Genomic DNA, 25,022 nt, shown 5'->3' with positions numbered 1-25,022 from the left:
TCGGAGGTTCTTGACCTTTTCTGCGGGAGCGAGCAGTCTTAACTACATTACAGGCAACGAACTGAATCCACCAAAGGATGAGAAAGTAGGCAGGCTGCACATTAACCGAGCACAGGGACAAATGACAGTTGGAGGGGAGGGGCTGTGGGTTAAGAGGATGGGGGTGGGGACATGAAACACAGTCGGCCAAAGAACACGCTCGACTCCGCCTCCTCATGAATAATACATGAGGCATTGGGCTGTCCCTGCTGATTGGAGTCAGCTGGAGGAAGTGGCTGGTTTTTTTGGGCTTACCGGCTGAGAGAGCAAGCCCGGGCTAGTATCTCTCACTCGCTCCTTGAGCGTATGTGCATCTGCCTCTGTCAGTTGTGCAAGAAATGTGGATGTAGGACAGTTGGACCTGCCTCCGTTGCATCCTTCTCCACACCACTTCCGTGTTTATCAGCTTCACCTCTCCCACTGGATTTACACAGGGGACATGTAACCTCTCCAGCGAGGCTTTGTTTGTGTGTGTGTGAGTGTGTGACGGAGGGGACGACCTCCTCCTAAAGGATTCACCAATGCATTCCTGTTGGAAAATGAAGATTCAGGTACAAATGCTGTGATGTTTTGGTGTTGTTTATCAGACTGCTATGGCCGAGGCTGTGTGTTTGCGTGTGTCATTGTGCTCATGTGAAAGGAGAGCTGTGAGATTGCTGTCTCCATGGTTGCTTTTGTGAGGCCTGTTGTTGTGTTATGGAGATGAGGCGGCTTCTGTGCACTAGTGCGGCAGTTTCAGCATCAGCTGTGAGCTGAGGGCTTTTTCTTAAATCAACAATGCCGGCATTTGTTGTGCTTTTATGTGCTTCCTATTCCCTGGTTGTTTCCTGAATGACCTCCCTTTCCGCTGTCTGCTTCTCGCTGTATATGTTTGCTCAGGACTACTGTAGAATTTGTTTTGTTTATCCTGTTATACTGACTAACCGGACGGGTTGATCTTTTGTGCACAGAAATATAGAGCTCTGTGCCATAATATGCTGTAATTGCATGTACACTGTTTTTTTGGAGTAGCAGACATCCAAACAAAACTCAATAATTATATACTATGAAAAGAATAGGTGTAGAGTTCACTTTAAAACTGTTTTCATTCTGAATTTGCTAGTGAATTTACTTGGAAATATAAAGTATTTGAATTAAACATGATGTTTTGAAGAAATAGTATTTTCGTGTGAAACTACAATAATCTATTTTCTGATGCAAATTGGTGTGTATTTTTGTGGTTTTTATAAATGTACAAACCAGGCATCTAAATCAGACCTGTATTTGGCTGTATTTTATAAGTATTTATCATACAAAAATTTTCTTAAACTGTGTCAGTATTATGGATGCACGATATTGGATTTTTGCCGACGTGCCGATATTTTTCAACTCATTTTGGCCGATAGCCAATGCCAATACCGATACCGATACCGATATCGATACCGATATATTTCCCTTTGTTTGGAAACAACACCAAGTCTTTTCTGTGCAGAATTGATAAGCAAATTATTTTTAATTCTGGTTAGTTTTTAACAAGAATTTATTTGTTAGAATTAAATAAACAATAATGAATTTCTTTTATAATAGTACATTAAAGCTTTGAAAATATCTATAAATAATCTTTAAATCAATCACTGTATTTATTTATTTATTTATTTATTTATTTTTTCAGAAAAAATGCAGTGGTAACCTTAACTGTTTATTTTATACATGATTTATGTACATGCATTCTCAGATTAAATGCAGTGAATCTAACCATTTTTTCATCATAATCTAATCATAATTTTTTCTAGACATCTCCTGAATTTTTATGCTTTCGTATAGGGTTGCACCGATATTGATTTGGTATGTCCAATAAATTAACTGATAAACGGCTGATATTAAAATTCTACATTTAGTCTAAATTAAAAACAAAACATTGAAATATTTAAATGTTGCTTCAAATTTACGTGAATTCAGGCATCACAACATTATAATGTACAGTATGAAATATGTATTTTCAGTATAGATTTGCTAAAGATTAGTTTAACAGTGTTAAATAATTATTAGTGTTTTAAAGATTAAATAATAATAACATTAAATAAGCACTAGATGATGGTAATTGTAATCTAAAATAGGTGAAATAAACAAACATTGAAATATCCAAAGTCAGCCAACATATATCCAATACATATTTTTTAAAAAATGCAATATTTTTGTATTAATATTATAACAATATATCATGCGCTCCAGGGTCAGAATGCAAAAAAATGAACAAAAATAACCCAAAAATTCAAGACAAAGGGGCAAAAAATGCTCTTGTACAATTAAACAACATATCACGGCTGTCACGATTAAAACAAAATGTGAAAATGAAAAAAAACTGTCACTTTGCGGATAGTGGAAGGATAATAATGGGTGTTTTTGCATAACTTGTGCTAGACTAGACTAACAACATGGACTGACATATTTGTCTGTGAAGCCAGAATGTGATGTGCTGAAAAGGAAACAAAAACGTTTTGTTGTTTTCTATATCGATGATATTAATGGTTATTACAGTATAAAGAGCAGTAATCTAAGGATTTTTGTCATAATATTGCAGCCCTATGAACTCCTGTTTTTTACATGTATAATAATACAGTTTTATCTTTGTCTGTTGTAAAGTAACTGGGTACATTTAAGTATCTGACATTAAAGATAACATATGGTTTATAATAATAAGGTGAGTATAAAAAGTGTCCCTCAAAATCAATTCCAGTTGCCAGATATTGCCCCTTAATTACAAAGTTAATTTCTAACCATGATGCACCCTAGTTTCATGCTTTCCACTGTCAATAACTTGCTGCACAAAACACATTGTGGTCACAGACCATGTTTGCCCTTATTTCAAGTGTATTTCTGGGTCATGTTTTATTTATCCTGCACAGTTTTATCCTATGTTTGTACGATTTTCAAGAATAATTTGTATTGAAATTCAGTAGAGTTTGATTGACCTCAACAACAAAAGATATGGAACACACTTTCCACTTCTTGCTCTCATATTTATGCACTTTTATACGATTAGTTGTATTTTATGATTTCCGTTTTGCAATGCTGTCTGCGACCAGAATATCAGACCAGACCAGACCTGCTTTACGTCTGTTTGCAACGACAGCCACATTAGTTTAGTCATTGTACTGTCTCTCCAAGCCATTACGTGTCATTAAATCTCAATAAAGGGCTGTTAAATAAATACTGTCTGTTAATATACTGCTACATCATGAGACTGAGTTCATCATTACACCATTTACTCTAAGCCTTAGACGTCTCGGTTGTTCATACCAAAACATTCCAGTGATAAAGACGCACGTGTCTGTGGCGGTGCACGAGCAAATCGCATCATTGACGGACGGACAAAATCAGCGGCTTTGTGTGAAATCCCCTCATTTGGAGGGGGGAGGGGGCAGACAGAGATTAGTGAGCACATGTGGTCCCCCCATCCACATAAAACCTGCTGGAGAGAGGAAGTCATGAGCGAACACAGGAAGTGTGTCTGTGTCAAGCAAAACGATCCGGTCAGTCGTCCTCGCTCCAGACCAGAGAGACAGACAGGCAGATAGACGGTCTCATTAGGGATGACTCAGTGATTTGAGAAAAAAAGTGACTGAAAGGCCTGAGGGTTCGGCTGTACGTTACAGATTATCCCCCATTACTGCCACGCTGTTTCTCTTTATCACTCTGCCATCCGATTCACAGGGGCCCGTATGTGCTTACACAGTAAGAAGGTAGATCTGTAGATTTTTACAGGATTAGTTCACTTCCAGAATAAACATTTCTCAATAACTTACTCATCCCATGTCATCCAAGATGTCTTTCTTTCATCTGTTGCAAAGAAATGAAGGTTTTTGAGGAAAACATTCCAGAATTTTTCTCCATATAGTGGACTTCAATGGGATCCACCATGTTGAACGTCTAAGTTGCAGTTTCAATGCAGCTTCAAAGGGCTCTACACAATCCCAGCTGAGGAATAAGGGTCTTATCTAGTGAAACGATCAGTCATTTTCAAACAAAAATAAAAATGCATATACTTTTTAACCACAAATGCAACATAATCATGTTGGAAAGGTCAGGTGTAATTAGTTCTTCATCTGTGTACTTTGGTTAAAAAAGGTAGAGCAAAAAACATAATTTTCTTCAACTTTAAAATCATCCGACATCATTGTTGTACCTTTTTTTTTTTTTTTTTTTTTGTAAAGGGCATTTGACTTTCTTTGCACGTTCGCACGTACCTTTCTAATGAGACTACGTAATGCGTGAAGTCGAGCTACACTGTAAAAAGCAAAAAACAAATTGAGTCAACTTAAAATAATTTGTTATCCTGGTGCCTTAAAATTTTAAGTTCAGTCAACTCAAATAGGTTTAGTCAACTTGAAATGTTAAGTTGTACTAAGTGACAACTTAGATATTTGAGTTGATTTAACTTAAAAGCTCACTTTGTTACCCATCTGCCTTAAAATTTCCAAATTTCGTTTAGTCAACTCAAATATCTAAGTTGTCACTTAGTACAACTTAACATTTCAAGGTGACTAAAAGTTTGAGTTGACTGAACTTAAAATTTTAAGGCAGCTAGGTAACAAATTATTTTAAGTTGACTCAACAAATTGTTTTTAACAGTGTAGTGCAAGACAAGCATTTGTGGTTAAAATGTCTAAATGTTTATTTCTTTTAGTAAACGACAGATCGTTTAGCTAGATAAGACCATTATTCCTCGGCTGGGAGTCCTTTGAAGCTGCATTGAAACTGCAATTTGGACCTTCAACCCGTTGATCCCCATTGAAGTCCACTATATGGAGAAAAATCCTGGTATGTTTTCTTCAAAAACCTTCATTTCTTTTCGACTGAAGAAAGAAAGGCATGAACATCTTGGAAGACACAGGCATGAGTAAATTATCAGGAAATTTGTATTCTGAAAGTGAACTAATCCTTTAAGTTGAGCTGAGATGCACAGTGATGTTGTTTATGCACGCCAACTACAAATTATCATCATCGTAAATATTTGCACAGTCGCTTGCTTGTATGTCTGATTATGTTTCCCGCACTTCCAGTGTCATTCTGGTGTATATAATTATGTACTACATCTTCATGGGCTTTTAGAGGCTGTAGCGGATTGTTTATCATCTATGAATGACCTCTCATTTGCATTTAGACGTGAGGGAGCGGTCCGGGGGGTCACGGGGGAACACAGAGGTCCCGGTGTCAGCAAACTAATTAGTCTTGACTGGCCTGAGTTAATTAGGAGTGGCTTTGAATTCAGCATTAAAAAATAAAAAAAATAATCTGAAACCGAACAACCAAAACAGGGTTTTTCCCATAGGAATGTAGTTTCTCTTTGATATTAGAACAATGACAGGATGTTGGGTATTGATTTATGTTGTGCAGGTGACTGCGGATGTGCGAAATGCTGGAGGGGTTGTGGGCTGTTATGTTTGGATAGGTTATATCATGTATGGATTTTTGATATTACTCACTTGTGCTCTCTTACCTTCACTTTCTTTTCACCTGCTCTTCACTTGCTCAGTCTTTTGGTAGTTGTAATGGTCAAAATTCCTACTAATTTCTGTGTTTCTGTTACCATTTTGACTGAGCATTCTATATTCTTATTTTTAAATGTAAAATATTTGAAAAATGTAAACATTTGAAAAACCTTTTCCTTTTCTGCATTTAAAAGGTTCCATGGATGTTAAAGGCTGTTTCTTGGAACCATCACTGCTAATAAAAAATGTAATTTTTTTAAGAGTATGTACAAGTTAGGGATGGGCAAATTTCAGTACATTTTCAGTCAAATTTTTATTCAGATTTTCTGAATTATTGCTGATTTTTAATTAAAACCCAAAACACATTCAATTAAAATCGTGAAAAAATTCACAGTTTTGTTTTTTTATATATATACACACACACCATTCAAAAATTTGGGATCAGTATTTTATTTTAATTTTTTAAAGAAGTCTTTTCTGCTGTATTTTGATTTAGAAAATACAAAAAACAGTAAAATTGTCAAATATTATTGCATTTTAACAGTGATTTTCTATTTTAATATACCTTAAAATAGAATTTATTCTTGTGATGCAAATCTGAAGTTTCATCATCTTTACTCCAGTCTTCATTGTCACATGATCCTTCAGAAATCATTAGAATATGCTGATTTATCATCAGTGTTGAAAACAGTTGATTATTTTTTATTTTTGGGAACCTGTGATACTTTTTTTCAGGATTCTTTAATGAGTAAAATGTTAAAAAGAACAGCATTTTTTTCAAAACAGGAATATTTTGTAACAATATACACTATTGTTTAAAGTGTGGGGTCAGTAATTTTTTTTTCTTTGATAAAAATTAATACTTTTATTCAGCAAGGATGTGTTAAATTGACAAAAAATAATAGTAAAAAATAATTTTAAATGAATGCTGTTCATTTTAACTTTTTATTCATCAAAGAATCCTGAAAAAAGTATCAAAAGTTCCAAAAAAAAAAAAAACAAAAAACAACTGTTTTCAACATTGATGATAAATCAGCATATTAAAATGATTTCTGAGGGATCATGTGACACTGATGACTGGAGTAATGATGCTGAAAATTCAGCTTTGCATCACAAAAATAAATTATATTGTAAAGTATATTAAGATAGAAAACTTATTTTAAATTGCAATAACGTTTCTTTTTTTCTGTGTTTTTGATCAAATTATTGTAACATTATTTTGTTCTTAATCAAACCTTTGCTTTACTCAGTCTTCCATGGCATATTGGAGAAGTTTAGCCTACTAAATATAATTACTCGTGGAAATGTTATTAAATAATGCAACATTCATAGCTAAGCAGATCTTGCTGGTTAAAGCTTAAATTGTACTTCTTCATTCCTCACTCTGGTATAAATGTAGTGTGTGGTTGAGCATGATTATGTGAAACAGATGAGTGGACATTAAGTACAGCCCTGTTCCCCATTTCAGTTGTTGAGAAATGACCGTTTCCTGCGGTTCAGTAGAGATAGCGCTCCTTTGCTCGGCCTTCGCTCAGCTGAGCTGATTCTGGCATCAGATCACGTGATCTCCAGTTCACAGGCCTCAGAGGGCCGAGGTTTGTTTGACAGGTCAGATGGGTAAACTGCAGCTCTCAGCTAAAAAGAGACCTGTAATTGTTGTCATTACCCAAGGTATGAATCCCCTTTGCCTGTGTGCAGCTTCTTTGATATTGAAATTCAAGCCACCATTGTGTAAAAATCGTGAGCTCAAACAGGAAAATGCTTCCATGCACACTTCCTGCAAGATAGGGTTACATTCCCTGTCTTGGTATGAAAATCATTGCATGGTGTTTCGATCTTTCCTACAATCACATTACCCACTCTTACACATTTTCATGTTACTTGGGTTGTAAATGAATCCTATTTATGCTCACACGTGTGCCGTTTCAGAGAGCATAGATTATACTGTGTGATTCAAAGCTTTTGATTAGTGTAAATTATATGTTTGAATGCGGTGCAATACGCTGAATCGCTAAGCTAATCACTTGTTGATGTCAAGTTAAATATTGCATGAAATTCAATGCAGAAGTGGATGATCCCTGCATGCTTCGCTTGCGCGTGACATGACAGGATTTGAAAATTTCTTGTTAAAGCTTGTTTGACTCTCACTACTGCTATTTGCGCAATCGCTCTGATCTGTTGGATAAACAAACAGTTTCGATGTGCACTGCGTATTCGGAATTAAAATGATGAAACCCGATGCACTACACAACCTTGATGGAGACTTTCTGCTGTGTTGGTACCAGATGCTTCCCAGAAACAGTACAAGTTTTATGCAAATTGTTCTAACATAGGGCTGTAAGGGTCTTTTAGTTTGTGCTGAGGGTTATCAAATGCAGGCCTGTGGGTGTTTGGTGTCTCAAAACTGGACTGTTCCTGCTGCCTCATGAAAACAAATTTAAAGCTTTGTGGGTTTTAGTCCATGTCTGTTAGCTTTAAAGCTATTTTTATGCTGGTGTTCTCCTCTAAATGTTGACAAAATAGACTTGTGGATGATATACACATTTCAAATTTCCAAGTAAAATTGACCTGACATTTCCATGACTTATTTTACCTGCATGTACAGTTTTACTTCAACTTCAACTACTTCGCTGAGTGACAGATCGCCGTAGCTCCTCAGTTTAAGTGAAGCGGCAGCGCAAAGCGCATGTAAACCGATCATCTCCTCCACTTTAATACCAGTTACTTTTCTAAATAAACATGAATGAACATCTGAAGGTATGTTAAAAGAGAGCACAACTTACCGAAATCCGTGTCCTGTCTCAGTGTTTCAACCGCGGGAAGACTTCAATGTAACAGCTTCGAAACAATGTCACGTAACATCAGATTTACCTCAGAAACAACACATTGTGTCACCATAAACTTGTTAGTCAGCTAGAAAAATGAACTCTAGAGATGAGCATTTCTCTAAATTTATGCGTCATATAAGATTATATAATTTTTACTGTTCTTTAATGTTTAATTTATGTTAGAACACGTTCTTATGACAGCCACTATTTAAATGTTTATATTTAAAAAAAAAAAACATTGGAGTTGGAATACAAATATGTAATTGTAACTTTATTATTATAAAAACTTCATTGAGAGTAATTTAAGCATTTGTGTACAAATAATAGTTAAACTGCACGCTGTTCTTCCGAAAAAAATCCTTCAGGTCCTACACATTCTTTGGTTTTTCAACATTTTTGTGTATTTGAACTCCTTCCAACAATAACTGTATAATTTTGAGATCCATCTTTTCATAATGAGGACAACTGAGGGACTCATATGCAACTATTACAGTAGGTTAAAATGCTCACTGATGCTCCAGAATGATGCGTTAAAAGCCGGGGGGGTGAAAACTTTTTGAATTGGTAAATTTAGGGTAAATTTAACTTATTTTGTCGTCTGGGAAACTGTATCTTCTGTAGCTTCTGAAGGGCAGTACTAAATTAAAAAAAATATATTTAGGCAAAATAAAAAATACAAAATATCATTCTGTTCAAAAGTTTTCACCCCCCCGGCTCTTAATGCATCGTGTTTCCTTCTGGAGCATCAGTGAGCGTTTGAACCTTCTGTAATAGTTGCATATGAGTCCCTCAGTTGTCCTCAGTGTGAAAAGATGGATCTCAAAATCATACGGTCATTGTTGGAAAGGGTTCAAATACACAATAATGCTGAAAAACCAAAGAATTTGTGGGACCTGAAGCATTTGTCTGAAGAACAGTGGGCAGTTTAATTGTTCAGGACAAACAAGGGATTCATGTACAATTATCACTACACAAAAAAACACAGCTGTGGATCATTCAGGTAACAACACAGTATTAAGATTTAAGTGTATGAAATACAGCATAACTTCAATTAAGTCTTAAAAAGAGCGGTGTATAATAAACCAATATCAAATATTTGGAAGGACATATTGGCCATGTCTAAATAAAATCTAGCATTTATTGTGGTTACAGTCCTGCTGTTATGTACACTGCCCTCCAAAAGTTAGGAAAACCAAAGAATTTGGTTATTTTTGCACTGATAAGGGACAACACAAACTACGAAAACATATTTTAGTAAATAAACAGTTTATACATAGAAAAAAATGAAATTTTCGATTCATCAAAATATCCATTTGCACAGCTTTGACATGTATATATTGCCATTATTATGTAATCAAAATGAAAATTATTTTTGCTAGTCTTCAAATGATAATGTCAAGTTACTTTAATGTATTTGCACCAAAAAATGATAAGGATTTGTGCTGATGTCGTCCAAAACCACACTCGGCCAGGGGTGTTTCAAAACTTTTGGAGGGCAGTGTAAACCAAAGGCCGTTTAAGCCTATATGCCCTATTTCAACTTCCTGTTTCAGTGGGATTTATGTAAACACAGGAAAGAAAATTGTGTTAAACTATTTCATGGTTTTTAATGCTGTTTTGCTCTCTGTCCCTCGATCTGGACTCATCAGAGCATCTATCTGTCTTGTATCTGTTTACTGCGCATGGCTTAATTTTGTTGTGCTGGAGGATGTTGCTGCCTTGCAGGAAGCAATGAGATGAAATATGACGTGTGGGTCGCTTGATTATTGTTTTCTGAAAGGAAATATCTATAACTAAATGTGAAAGGCACAATTTCATCAGCCCGATATTCAGACTGCATTTCACCCTTCCTTCAGATCGTGATGTTTGTTCTGTTGATTTAATTCTGCTGCTTCCTTTTCACTGTCTTCTCTCTCTGTTTATACACCCAGACACTCATATAACTCTCTCAATAATAAGAGCCAGTAATCTCAGCGCAGATGATTTCTGTAAATGCAGTTTTGCTCTTAAGAAACGAGTAGTTACCTTGAATGCATTAACAGCCATGTCGCTTTTAGCCTTGGGCAGACACAAAACGTGCGTCACATCAACAATAAGAACGTTTATGCCCTGCAAACTGTTGCGTTTTCGGAGTACAGCAAAAAAAATGTAATGTGTTTATGATCGACCAGGGTTTATTTGAGTTCAATATTATGTTGCACTTATTGCCCTCGGTGCATAACTTTTCTGGCACAGTTTTGAAAAAGGCCTATTGTTACTTTTCGAAGCAACCACTAACCTAGCAACCATTTTAAACACCCTAACAGCCTCATTTCAGTTTTCTGGCAACCACCTAGTAACAATGTGGTGCCAGGTTTTGCACAGCCAAGAGCCACTTACATTTTCTTCAGAAATGTAATCTAGTTTTTACTGTGATGCTTTATCCTGTCAGACAGTGTTATTCTTTTTGCACCAGATGGCTTAATTGGCAAAGTTAAAGCACTGTGTGATTTAAAAGGATAATTTATAGGATGCAAATGTTAACTTGGATCTGAGTTTTGCTTATTACCTTTTGTATTTGTTTTTTTCCATCTTTTTGATTTGGAAAAGTGTACTAAATGGCTACAAGGAGGTGACAAATAAAAAAAAACAGAGGAATTCACATTGGGTATTTTTAGGCCCAAAAATAAAAATGTTTGTAATGTATGTAATATTGCCTTTTTTTATAACTAGAATTTTACGTATAAATTAATATATGTAAATTAATAATAATTAACATGCAAATCCCACTTGTATAAATATACACTGGCAGTCAAAAGTTTATGTAATGTTTTTCCGAAAGACACCTCTTATTTTTTTAAATCAAAATTTTAGTAAAAACCGTAATAAAAATGTAATTAAATTTTTGGAATGCATTTTTATATAAAAATGTCATATTTAAATATATTTTAAAATGTCATTTAAATTTTTGGAAAATATTTTCATATAACAATTTAATATATTAATGTAGTAATAATAATAATAATAATAATAATAATTATTATTATTATTATTATTATCAATATCAATATTATTATTATTATTATTATTATTATTTTATTTTTTTTCATCAAGCTTTGTGACATTGCTACAGATGCCCTTTGTTTTTGCTCAGTAATCTCCACAGCTAAACCGAGATCACATCCTTTTACCGTAATGCTTGAGGAACAGTGCCTTTTCCCGTTTTGCTCATGGGAAGCAAGTTCATGTCCTGAGAATTGTATTGTGTCATTAAGGCCAGTCAAACATTAACTGACAGGAAGTGAAGAGTGAGAAAAAACAAGAGAGATGAACAGTGATGGTGAAATGGAAAGACAGTGATGGTGAGGTTGTAGCAGTGATCTCATTTGCTGTTTGTTCCTCCTGACTGCCGTCGCTGTGTTGAGCTGTCTGCTGAGGCAATGAGACATGGAGATAGGGAATCTAGGAGCTGGAGGAAGAGAGCAGTCAGCTGAGGCGGTGTAGATGGCCATCTGTCACAGGTCTCCTCTCACTCAGCGCAGATAACAACCTCTGCTCACCCAGTAGGATAATTCAATCTTCTCCATGCGCCATCCATGGACTCGCCCTCTCCTCAGAGACGGCCCAGATACCAGATACTCTCAACAAAGCTTTACCAAAGTGTGACTTTGTGCAAATCGTGATGCCGTTGCATTGCATGATGCTATATTAGCGATAAAAGCTACTCTCCCATGTTAATCAGAGTTTTTGTTGACATATTTTTGGTTTCTGCATCTGCTGTGTTATTCTGAATAACACTGTCCCTGTCCTGCTTTGCATAACTGATGAAACAGCTTCTGATTGGGTGTGATTGTGTAACGTCAAGAAGCTGATTTGTGTTTGGTGTCGACAGAATGATTACTTTTATTTGGAATCTTGTCTGGAAAGGACATGGTGATAGACATGTTTCTCAGATTCAGGAAAGTTTCCAAAGTAAACAGGTTCAAGAACATTATGAGCAGTGTAGCCTCAGACAGTACGCCCACAAAACACCCACAGACCATTCATGGACCATCTGATGCTGACTGCACTCAAAAACAGCAAGCGCAGCCTGAAGTCACCTACTTTAGTGTATTGGCTGCGATAAGGGGTTTTCAAATTTGTTGATGCCAAGAAATGTTATTTTAGTACTGAGGGGTCATATGATGCGATTTCATGTTTTCCTTTTGTCTTTGAAGTGTTACAAGCTGTTTGTGCATATATAAGATCTGTAAAATTGCAAAGCTTAAAGTCTCAAACCCAAAGCGATATTCTTTATAAAAGTTAAGACTCCGCAATCCCTCGCTAAAACAGCTCATTCAAACACGCCCCCACGTCTACGTCACGGTAGATTTGCACAACAGCGCCCAAATGTACTATTACCAAACCATTGTTCTCAATGTAGCATTGTTGCAGCCACCGGCATGTTGTGGAGACACTGTGTGTTTTGTTTGCGAAAGCAAAAGTACTTTTAGTCTTCCAAATGAGTACACAACTAGAAATCAGTGGTTACGTTATATTTACAACACTGTTCCAGAACAGTAGAACGCATATATTCGAGTGTGTGCAGTGCATTTTACAGAGGACTGTTTCCTGAACCTGGGAGAGAAGCCTACAATGCCAGCTGTACACAAGGGGTTAAGGCTATGAAGTAGAGCAATTACAAGTTGCAAGGACAGTCTGGCGCTTCTGACTCACAGCCTGTAATTACGTTTTCATATTTAAAGAATTTGCTACTGGCTATTCAAGCACGAGTTTTTGGCAGTGTAGAGTAAGGCTTGTTGTTTGCGTTTCTACGATCACAAATGCAGATATGGTGTCATGTTTACATGGAGCATATCGGTAATTATGTCCTTACTGGATGCGACAAAAGCCTAATTTATAATGGGTTTTATTGTTTTTGTCTCGTCGTGCTGGGACGCGGCATCATAACATGTTAGGGAGCGTAACATTTCCATCACACGCTTGAGGTATTCGGCCAATCACAGTGCACTGAATAGCTGGCCAATCAGAGAACACCTTGCTTTTCAGAACTATGTGCTTTGTAAAAATCGACACATTTCAGAAAGGCATGGCAGAGAGGAGCAACAGTAATGTACATTATGTGGAAAATAATGTTTTTTGAGCCTCAAACTGCGTAAACGCACTGCGTTATTTTTCATCATATGACCCCTTTAAGTTTTAAAACCCATTGTTTTGTTTTTTTTTGTTTTTTGTAATTTTTATTAGTTTGTCTATATAGTTTTTATTTTATTCTCAGTTAGTTTTAAACACTTTTAACAATTTTAAACTATTTTTGTACATCAAATTGAAAAGAAAATGAGAAGTACTGTCTTTGCAAATAAACTGAAATAATTTAACTGAACTTTAACTGAACTGTAACTTCTTTTTTTTTTTTTTAATGGTAACAATAACCCCAATGCCTCAGAAGCAATGATACCCTTTTGAGGAACACAGCTATGTATTTTCATGAAAACAAACAAACAAAAACATATAATGTGAATTTTTTTTTTTTTTTTGATTGCATAATTGGCTAACCCCAGAAATCATACTAAAGTTGTACTAAAACCAAAATAAAATAGTGAATAAAATAAAAGATTTGTTATTAACATTGTGATTTCTGACCTGTCTTAATAAAAAGTGTAAAAAATAAAAAAATAATGGTGTAAAAGTGTAAATTGTAACACTTTTTTTTGTTTACAACTTCCTATCTTAAATTGAACCGAGCAGAACTATTCTCTACATTTGCCAAAATTTCCACTTGAGCTTTCAGGAATTTTTTGTTTGAGCTGTTTATTAGCAAATAAAAAAAAAATCATTGGCCACACCTATATATTCTGCATTGTTCTGTCTAGTTTTAGTTTGCTCCATACTTAAGTAAATTACCTATTGGTAAGCCCCTCCCATCGAATGTAGATAAGCAAGCCAATGGCAGTTGACTATCAGTTGCATGGGGGTCAGTCAAGTCTGTCTCTTCCAGTCTAAGGCTATGTCTACATTAATCCTGATACATTTGAAAATGGTGTTTTTGTTTTAAAACACACTCCATCCACACTAGCATTTTCAGGCGTTTTCAAAAAGTTTCTTATCCACACTAAAACGTTGAAAAATGTTACATTCGCCTTACTGCTCATATGTAAAACCTCATAAAAGCTCACTGAGATGATATAGATGGAACAGACATATTCATGCAGTTCCTCTGGCAGGATCATTTTATTTACAAAAGTATCTCAGCATTCACTAGAGTACAGGTCGTACTCACTCACCATTATATGTCTGATCTAAAACGCAACTGCGCTCATGTTTTGCCACAGGACAGTAATTGTGAGTAAATGGTTTATCAAATTTGCAGGACTGTGATATGAAGAGTGTACAAAGTAACATCTTTAGCAACAGTGCACAATACCGGTAAAAACGTAGATATCTAATGGTACAATGTGTGTCACATGACTAAACATGCGTCATTGTTTTCAAAAGCCTCTGTTTTCACAGTCCACACTACAATGCGGAAACGGCGTTTTCAAATTTATCCACTTCGGAGAGCGAAAAGATGCATTTTAAAATGAAAACATATTAGTGTGGACAAGGCCTAAGCTGCAAAGAGGACCAGAATTTGTCTCGCTAAACAAAAATATAAGAACTTTCCAATATGGCAGAGAGAGTACTACAATAAAACGCTTGATTGTATCAACTATAAGGCCGTAGGAACGTCCCACATTCTCAGTTTAAAAGACTAAAAATCTTTGGCGAGGGGAAGAGCCAGTGAACACCAGGTTTCTGTAGATCATATGAAACTTAATTAAACAGGAAGATTCCAAAATGAACCAGATTCAGTGTAGTCTGAGAGCAGAAAGAGGAATCATTTATTCAGGAAGCTCACTGCCTGATCTGAGCAGACAGAAGCCACAGACACCGCTGTCATGTTCTCTGTGCCCCACACTTTTTTTTTTAAAAGCTTGTCTGTGTTATCAGAGGTTTATGTTAACGTGCTCACTGAGATAGAGGGGAGCACATTATTAAAGCACAATGAGTGATTTGTATATACCTCAAACTTTATTGTGCTATTTTCTTCTCTAATCGTCCCTGTCATATTACATTCAAGCACCAGGCATGCATTTGTCATCTCATTATATTATCCGTGCACTCATGGCAACCTTGGAGTCTGGCTCATTATTCTGGATCTGCCCACACACTTGATGAAGCCTGCACATTCATAACAACAATGTATTAGCACTTCATTTCTGCTGTTGCTGTTTACAGCCGCACACCTGAAGTACTTGTAAATATTCAGCCGCAAACACTATGGCTGGCCATTTTTTTTGCCAGTTCAACAAAGTTTTTAATTATTTTTTTTTTTTTTAAATCATATGCTTTCATTTTCTATTGTGTACAGATAAACACCAAAAGTAGAACGAACCACTAGAACTAAAAACGTGATGTTGACCATCATATGACACTGAAGACTTGGGTATTGACTGCTAAAATTTCAGCTTTGCATCACAGGAATTTAATTTTAAAATCTGTTAAAATAGAAAAAAGTTAGCCTATTTAGAAATGTGATAGTATTTCTTTTATCTGATGACTGCAGCCTTGGTGAGCATAAGGGACGTCTTTAAAAAAGAATAAAAGAAAAAGCTTACCTAAAATATCTTTTACTAAAATATACTTTTTAATGATTTTAGTTCACCCAAAAATGAAAATTCTGTCATTACTCAACCTCAAACCTGTAGGACGTTTCGTTCATCTTCAGAACACAAATTAAGATATTTTTGATGTAATCCATGACCTTTCTGACCCTGCATAGACAGCAATGCAACTACTATGTTCATGGCTTAAAAAGTTAGTAAGGACATTGTTAAAATAGTCCATGTGACATTTAGTGCTTCGACCGTAATTTTATGAAGCTATGAGAAAAATTAACATTGGCAATTGCACTTGTTGTATTGTGGCATTATATTAATAATATAAGTGTTTTATGGGCTTCTGCCCCTCAGTTTTTTGTTATTTAGAAAAACCACGTATCCTGCAAACATAATTTGCAGTCAAAGCATTACTACACATACGGAAGACAACACATGTCTTTGTCAAAGTGTTCAGAGCTGCTGGAATAGACACTTCCTCTTGTGTGTAATTGTAGGGCTCCTGTCTCCATCCAAATAGCCTGTGTTCTGTCTGAACAACTGATACTGACTTTATCTCAACGTTTCTTATTTCCACCACTACAAATCATCCATTGCGTTGTCAGTGTCATGAAATAAAAACAATCTTCTAGTTCACCCAAAACCAAAAATGATTGTAATTTACTTCCCCTCATGTCATTACAAGCCCATATAACTTTGTTTTTCCAGTGGAGCACGAAAATGTACATTTTTGAAGAATCTCACATCAAATGTGCTGTCGTTAGATGCACCTCATCAGCTTTGACGTCAGTGACGTCGAACATCATTAGTTATTAAATGATCAATCATCACCGATGTCAAACTGTCCATTTAAAATTAACTTCACACCGAGTCATTTCTCATAAGCTATAACTGTAGGGTGATAAAGTTATACGTTCTTCAACTCTGCGCTGTATGCTTTTAGTAGCTTTTAGATTTCTGATGGAGAGTTAGTGTAGGTGGAAATGCTTTTTCCTCTAAACCATCTTAATCTTAAAATGCATGGTGTATGTATGTGAATAACAGTCTTGTTCATGTACTGGTCAATAGAGTGAGTAATGCATAGCACGTTTTAAGACTGATGTACTGTGGGAACAACCAGGTCACCTAGTGTGAGGTTTGACAGCATGATGTGTCACAGTGAGAGATAAAAGATGAGCACATGCGGTCTGCAGTGAGAAAGATAAGTTCATGTCTACATGATGAACTTTGACCTGACTTATAACACATATACAAGTCATCCTTGACTGTCGGAGATACTGTTTTTACTCAAAGTACATTAAATTTACAAAAAATATAACGTGATGAGATTTCGCCCTCAGCCAAAATTGTTTGCTCTGGAACAAATAATACATTAATGAGACCAAAGACTGCCCATTAGATTTACCTAAAACAAATTATATCATGTTTAACCACTATAGAGACATCAGAGCCAGTGGAAAATTGCAGAAGAACTGAAGTGAGGCTGCTCTTGGTGTATTCATAAGCACTGAATGGCCGCTGACACCCTGGCGCTCACATCTGTAAAAACCCTGAAGCTAATTTTCAAATTGAAGTTATAATTATTAACCAACAGCATATTTGATGTCTAAACAAGTACATTTTTGCCTAAAAAACTGTTAAAACTACATTCCGTGACACAAAAACAGTATTATTTATAAGAGGATTTGGGTCTCCACCATAACACTCGCTGTGAGAAATACTGAAAGCAAGGGGGGTGAAAACTTTTGAACAGAATGGAGATGTGTATATCTTTCTTCTTTTTTTTTTTTTTTTTTTTTTTTTTTTTTTTTAAATTTAGTAAAGAAGGTACAGAAGATAGTTACATGTTTCCCAGAAGACAAAATAAGTTAAATTTACCCTGATCTTCCCTCCCCCCGCTGCTTAATGCATCATGTTTCTTTCTGAAGCGTCAGTGAGCATTTGAACCTTCTGTAATAGTTGCATACAAGACCCTCAGTGTGGAGAGATGGATCTCAAAAGGGACTCATGAACAACTGTCACTAAACAAAAAAACACAGCTGTGGATCATTCAGGTAACAGCATGGTTTTCAAGAGTATTCAGTATTCAACACAGAATCAAGCATATGTAAACCTTTGAACAGGGTCATTTTTATAAATTCAACTCTTGTGGACTGTATGTAAGCATATTTTATGCGAAATATCTTTTTCAGGTCAGTACTAAATAAAAAATAACATGCATTTTGTATGATCCCTCTAATTTTGGTAAAGTAATTCACATCTTTAATCATTCTGAAAGGGGGATGCACACTTTTGACCTCAACTGTATATAGAACCTGTGTGTGCAGTAGTATGGAATGATGACTCAATGCACTCTTTTGATGTGTAGCATGGCTGAAATTCTTCTTAATAACAGAAAGACAGTAACCAGCAGGGATTTAGCACTCTGTCCCCTCCGCTGGCATCTCCATGGTAACAGCGCAGGGCTGGAGACATGAGTAAAAAGCAGAGGAATGATTAAAGATAAAGAGTATGTCCTTCTGTTGCTGCACATGCTCTCACACATATTGGGTCCTCACCATTACAGTTGAGTTCAGAGGAAAAACAATGAGCTCTCACACACTCACCCACTCGCTAATCATGGCACATTGTGCCAAAGGGTTCTTTGTTGCAGAGCTTTTCTCTGCCAAGCACTGATATTAGTACCGTTTCTGCCTCATAATTCACACAGGACTAGAAATGCTAAATGAGTGTGCGCTAGTTTTCTTTTGTTCTGAATGTAATGCTGCTGGTTGTTTTGAGGTTTTAAAGTTGTTGTTTTTTTGTTTTTTTTTTGTTTTTTTGTTTTTTAACTGATGCGAGGTTTTAAGCATATTTTGTTTGGGTGACTCTCATGAAGCCTCTAAAGGACAAAACCAAATCATATTTGGTCACAAGAAAAGGAAGAGAAAAATAAGAAATGTTTTGCATGAAGATAATGACTTTTTTTTTTTTTTTTTTTTTATTTTGTGACATGCTTTTTTTATAATAAACATAACTGCATAAAATAAAATATAGGCCTATATATACGCTACCTATATTTACACTACCATTTAAAAGAAATCAGTATTTTTTTTTTTAAGCTTTCATGAAACAAGGATTTATTAATTTGATTAAAGACTGTTTTATAATCTTACAGAAGATTTCTACTTCAAATAAATGATATATTTATAATAAATATATATATGCATATAGAGAGAGAAAGTGTGTGTGTGTGTGTGTGTTATAAAAGACAGATATAATTAAATTAATATTTATGATAAAAATGGTAAATGTTAAGAGTATAAAATAGACTACTTATTCCTGATTTTATAAATATCCAGGTGAATTTTTGTGTATGCATGCGTTCAGTCAGCCAATCTGTTTCAGTGAGCCCCTTTTTCTAGACAACCTTGCAGTCTTGAACTTTCAGTCTATTTTTAACTGACATCTTCAACCAAGAAAAGATTAAATGCACCTAAGTGTCATGAACAAAGAATGGATTTGTTTGTCTCATTTTTTTGAGTCTAACCACAATTTAGCCACCCGAAGAAGGAATAAACTAATGAATACAAGAGAGAATGGTTGCAGATATAGGTAGAAAATACTATTTACTGACAGCAAAAACTGCTAAAATGAATTGAACAGATTTTTTTCAGTATTTTATTTAAAGGATTAGTGCACTCCTGAATTAATTTTTTCCTGATAATTTGCTCACCCCAGTGTCATCCAAGAATTTCATGTTTTTCTTTCCTTAGTTGAAAAGAAATTTAGGTTTTTGAGGAAAACGTTACAGGATTTTTCTCTCTCTCTCTCTCTCTCTCTCTCTCTCTCTCTCTCTCTCTCTCTCTCTCTCTCTCTCTCTCTCTCTCTATATATATATATATATATATATATATATATATATATCTCCATATAGACTTCAATAGGGACCGACTGGTTGAAGGTCCAAAATAGATTTCAATGGAGCTTTAAAGGGCTCTACACGATCCCAGCTGAGAAATAAGAGTTTTTTCTTTAAAAAAATACAAATTTAAGTCGGTACTTTGCCTACATCATGGGTGACCTTTCCAACATGACTACATAATGCGAGAAGTCGAGCTAGTGCAAGACAAGCATTTGTGGTTAAAAAGTATATACATTTTTCTTTATTTTATTTTTTTTTCTTTTAGAAAGTGACTGATCGTTTCACTAGATAAGACCCTTATTCCTCGGCTGGGATTGTGTAGAGCTCTTTGAAGCTGCATTGAAACTGCAGTTTGGACCTTCAACCCGTTGATCCCCATTTAAGCCCACTGTATGGAACTCATGCAGAGGAACTACATCTTCTGTTAATCGAAAATGCATCCCAAGATGGTGGAATATTAGCCATTTAATCAGTCTGTCATTATTACAAGCCTTTTTCTGCCTTTCTTCAAGTAGTTTAATTTGCTTTACATTTGCTTTTACATTTTGTTATATTGGAGTTGAATAAATCAGTGTCTCAGAGCAGAACCAGCTGTGTAATCCAGCAGCCCTCTTACATTACAATCACAACTGACCTATAAACAATATCACAGCAGGAAAAAGACATCCTTCCCAAATGCTTAAGCAGCACGAGAAGTATTTAGCATAAAGGCCATCAATTAACACAGTCATGTAATTAAATCACAAAAAAAATGTATGATTTCCTTTCCGTGTAGCTGTATTTGCTTTAAAAGATTCTGAAGTTTATTAAAAAGCAGTTAGTTATGTGTGCATTTGTACTTGTTCTCTTCATTTCTGTTGAACTGAATGGTAAGCACTGTTCTCAAACTTGTTCTGCCCTTTTCTCTCTTCCACAGAATGAGAAACCGCTTGGTCATTCTGCAAGCAGGTCCAGCAACATTTCAAAGGTATGAAAATCCATTTCCTTTTCCTCTTCTGCTGGGAGCGAGCAAGTTGCTTAGCTTTCTAGGGGGTCTGCACCTGCTGTCTGCAAATACTTTCATTCTCTCCTTAGTTTATTCCGTCCGGATTTCTAAGCAAGACTGAAAGACTGAAATGTTTTTATTTGCCTGATACGAAGGAGATTGGAAGGACATTTTGTCTGACCTAGAAGCAAGAAAAAAAGTGCAGCAGACAATAAAAAAATAAACTCAAGTGCTCATTTTGTGCTTACGTAGACTCTGGTTGTTTATTTTTCAGGTCAAGGGAGCTTTGTAAGCTTTGTAGCCTTTTCTGTTTATTATCTTGAATTTCATATTTAAAGGACACCTGTTTATCTGTCTGATATTTAATGAACACCATGAACCAGGAGCTTAAAACATATTTTTTGCAATTATGCAAATGAGATGCAATTATGCAAATGAGATGTAAAAGCTCGCAGGTGCTCGTCTGCTGTATATGGTGCTGCTTGAAAGTTTGTGAACCCTTTAGAATATTCTATATTTCTGCATAATTATAACACAAAGTTCATCAGATTTTCACACAAGTTTTGAAAATTGAAAAGAGAACCCAATTAAACAAATGAGATGAAAGTATATGCTTTGTATGAAAAACTACTAGTTGCAAAAGTATGTGCATCTCTAGGATTAGCAAGGTGAAATTAGAGTCTGTTCAGAAGTGTTTTCAGTCACTAGGATGTTTTATTTAAAAAACAGGGATCTATTAAAGTCTGATCATGTTTGTGAAAGTGAATCATGGCACAAACAAAGGAGATCTCTAAGGACCTCAGAAAAAGAGTTGTTGTTGCTCATCAGGCTGGGAAAGGTTACAAAACCATCTCTTAAGAGTTTGGACTTCACAAATCCACAGTCAGACTGATTGTGTACACATGGAGGAAATTCCAGACCACAGTTACCCTCCCCAGAAGTGGTCGACCAACAAAGATCACTCCAAATCAAGATGTATAATAGTTTCAGAGGTTGCAAAGAACCCCAGGATAACTTCTAAGCAACTAAAGGCCTTTCTCACATTGTTGAAGTTTATGAGTCTATCCTCAGGAGAACAATGAACAACCATGGTGTGCATGGCAGGGTTGCGAGGAGAAAGCCACAACTCTCCAAAAAACAGATGAGACCAAAATATAATTTTTGGTTTAAATAAAATGTGTTATGTTTGGATAAAGAAAAACACTCCAGCATAAGAAGAACCTTATCCCATCTGTGAAACGTGGTGGTGGTAGTATCATGGTTTGGGCCTGTTTTGCTGTATCTAGGCCAGGACGACTTTCCATCATTGATGGAACAATAAATTCTGAATTACACCAGCAAATTCTAAAGAAAAATGTCAGGACATCTGTCCATGAATGAAAATCTAAGAGAAAGTGGGTCATGCAGCAAGACAACGACCCCAAGCGCACAAGTCATGCTACCAAAAATGGTTGAACAAGAACAAAGATAATGTTTTGGAATGGCCGAGTCAAAGTCCGGACTTTAATCCAATTAAAATGTTGTGGAAGGACCTGAAGCAAGCAGTTCTTAGGAGGAAACCCACCAACATCACAGGGTTCAAGTGTTTCTGTACCAAAGAATTGGCTAAAATTCCTACAAGTCGTTGTGCAGGACTGATCAGCAGTTACAAAAAAACGTTACCTGCAATTATTGCTTCAAAAAGGGGTCACAACAGATACTGAAAGCAAAGATTCACATATTTTTGCACCTTGCAAATATTTAACACTGGATCATTTTTCTCAATAACAAAATGACAAAGTATATATTTTTGTTTGGTTTGTTTGATTGGATTCTCTTTGTCAACTTAAAGGACTTGTGTAAAAAGCTGATGATTTTTTGCATTATATTTATGCAGAAATATAGAAAATTCTAAAGGGTTTACAAACCCTTTTCTGTTGCTGTAACAAACCTTACTTTTAAAGATACCTTTAAATGTCTGTGCCTCTACATGTTATTATTCACTTAGCCAAGTATAAACATGTTGACGGTTTAACTAACTCCAACTCTCTCAGCAAGATTCTCTCTAAATGTTTTGCCTTTTAATCATAGTTTGAAATAGAAAACTTGTTTATGCTAATGCACTACAGTGCCCTTGAAGCAGTGTTAAAAATATAGTCTGTACTTGCATTGTCACATTTCAGAAAGCACCATTAGGTAGCTAGAAGCGTCTACGCTTATATTCTTGTGTAGAGTATGTTTCCACAGTGCACCTTTTGGTCTTTTGTCTTTGATTATAAAATCACCTTAAAATGTGTTTCACATTCTTGCATTCTTGGCTTGCACAGTTGAGGTTTAAAAGACTCTTCATATTCAGTAATATTATCAGATTGACTGCACTGACACTTTTAAATAAGAATCAATCTTAAACTAAAATGAGCTAGATAATGACAATTGTCTTTTGTAGAGCTTCTTTATAAGCGAAATGAGTTCACTTTATAACTAATGAACTCAAAATAAAATCAGTCGAGCTGAATAATGAACTGTTGTCTTTTTTAGAGCTACTTTACAGCTGAAATTGTATTTGTTTCATAATTGAAGAACTTGCAACATTATTTTCTTGTTTATTACCACGAAGCTGTTTTAAAGGGTGCTTATTATGCCCCTTTTTACAAGATGTTACAAGAAGTCTCAGGTGTGTCTGGAATGTGTCTGTGAAGTTTCGGCTCAAAATACCCCACAGATCATTTATGTAATTTTGAAAATGCCTATTTTGAGTGGAAGCAGAAACACAGTTTTCGTGCATGTCTCTTTAAATGCAAATAACCTGCTGCTCCCCGCCCCCTTTTCCAGAATAGGGCTGTGCCTTTATAGCTCACACCTCAGATACTCTGCCAAAAAACATGGTTGGTTTTGATTATCATGTCTATTGTGCTGAAATCGTGTTTTAAATCCACAATAGTTTAAACTGAGTACTAAACTAAGTTCTCTTTCATGTCTTATTGCGCTTAAACGGTCAAATACACACAAGTTTATGTTAAAACACACAAGTTACAAAAACACAATCGGTTATGTGTGTGAAGGTAAATTGCTGGGAAAAAAATTGCATGTTTGTATTAGATCTGTGTATTAAGTGAAAGCAGCATATTATACAGTACCTATACCTCTTTCTACACTGTTAATATGACCCAAACATTAAAATAAAATAACACAAAATCACTCGCTGATCTTGAATGAATAATTTCTGTAGCTCTAATAAGAAGAAATTTCTTACTTTAAATGCAGTTTTTAAATGCTATAGTGTGAAGATAAACATAGTGGATTGTGTGCGGTTCACTTGGGGCGGGGTCTCTGCTAATACGGCAGTGTCCATCAACATGTGGGCGGGGCCTGTACAATGTGACATCATATTTTACAGATTCTCCAAACGGCTTGTTCTGAGACACAGCCTATGATTTATGGGGATTTTTAAAAAAGGAGCAGGTAGATTTTTATCATTATAGGGTGATTGTATACACACACTGCCAACACACATTTATGTTCAAACATGTAAAAGTGAGTTTTGCTTAATAGGTGCTCTTAAAACAGTCTATATTGAATAATTCGCTGTGTAAATAAATGTGACTTGCATTGTGTTCTAAAATGCATGGATAAATGTAATTGAGCTGCAAGGATTTATGTATATTTTGGCCCTAATGATGAAAGCTCTTTCTTTTTGTTGTTTTATTTCTTTTGCTATAAAATAAAACCTACTTTAGACTTGGATTCCAACTAAGAAAGCAAACAGATTTGTTCTCAACCTATTCAAATAACCCCTACCCAACATTCATATTGATTTGACTATTTAAAGACACGTAGCACTATGTTAGCAAGTGAGTTCACGTTGGGATCAGGTCTGTCAGGCACTTTCACTTTAACATGGATCTCTTCCTCTTAGTGGAGATTTGCTGCACTTCTGCATAACATTGAGCCTCTTAACAGATAAACTCTTTACATGAACTAATAGATGTCAGGGTCACCTGCTCTGAGAAACACTCCACTGTTTTAGCTCAACACATTCAGCTACTGAGGACTTTGGGTTCACGTTCGAGCCTTGAGCACTTTAAGGCTGTCCAGTTTGAGTGCTTATTTTGCACATTGTAAATATGGTAGATACCATAATACCATCTGCAAACAGTGGCAGGGTTCAAATGAAGCTTA

At 35.6% G+C, this 25,022-nt stretch overlaps 1 protein-coding gene across 2 annotated transcripts in view; it reads left to right on the top strand.

Moving 5' to 3' along the window:
- The window catches only part of marchf8 (membrane-associated ring finger (C3HC4) 8), a 137,468-nt gene that overhangs the window by 77,923 nt on the left and 34,523 nt on the right, over positions 1–25,022 (top strand). For both annotated transcript variants that reach the window (XM_051125725.1, XM_051125724.1), the window contains exon 3: positions 20,796–20,846. In XM_051125725.1, the coding sequence (XP_050981682.1) occupies positions 20,796–20,846 (51 nt within the window). The remainder of the gene's footprint in view (positions 1–20,795; positions 20,847–25,022) is intronic.

Source organism: Labeo rohita, chromosome 13, assembly GCF_022985175.1.
Source record: "Labeo rohita strain BAU-BD-2019 chromosome 13, IGBB_LRoh.1.0, whole genome shotgun sequence".
Lineage (NCBI taxonomy): Eukaryota > Metazoa > Chordata > Actinopteri > Cypriniformes > Cyprinidae > Labeo > Labeo rohita.
This window is presented reverse-complemented; position numbering and strand designations above follow the sequence as displayed.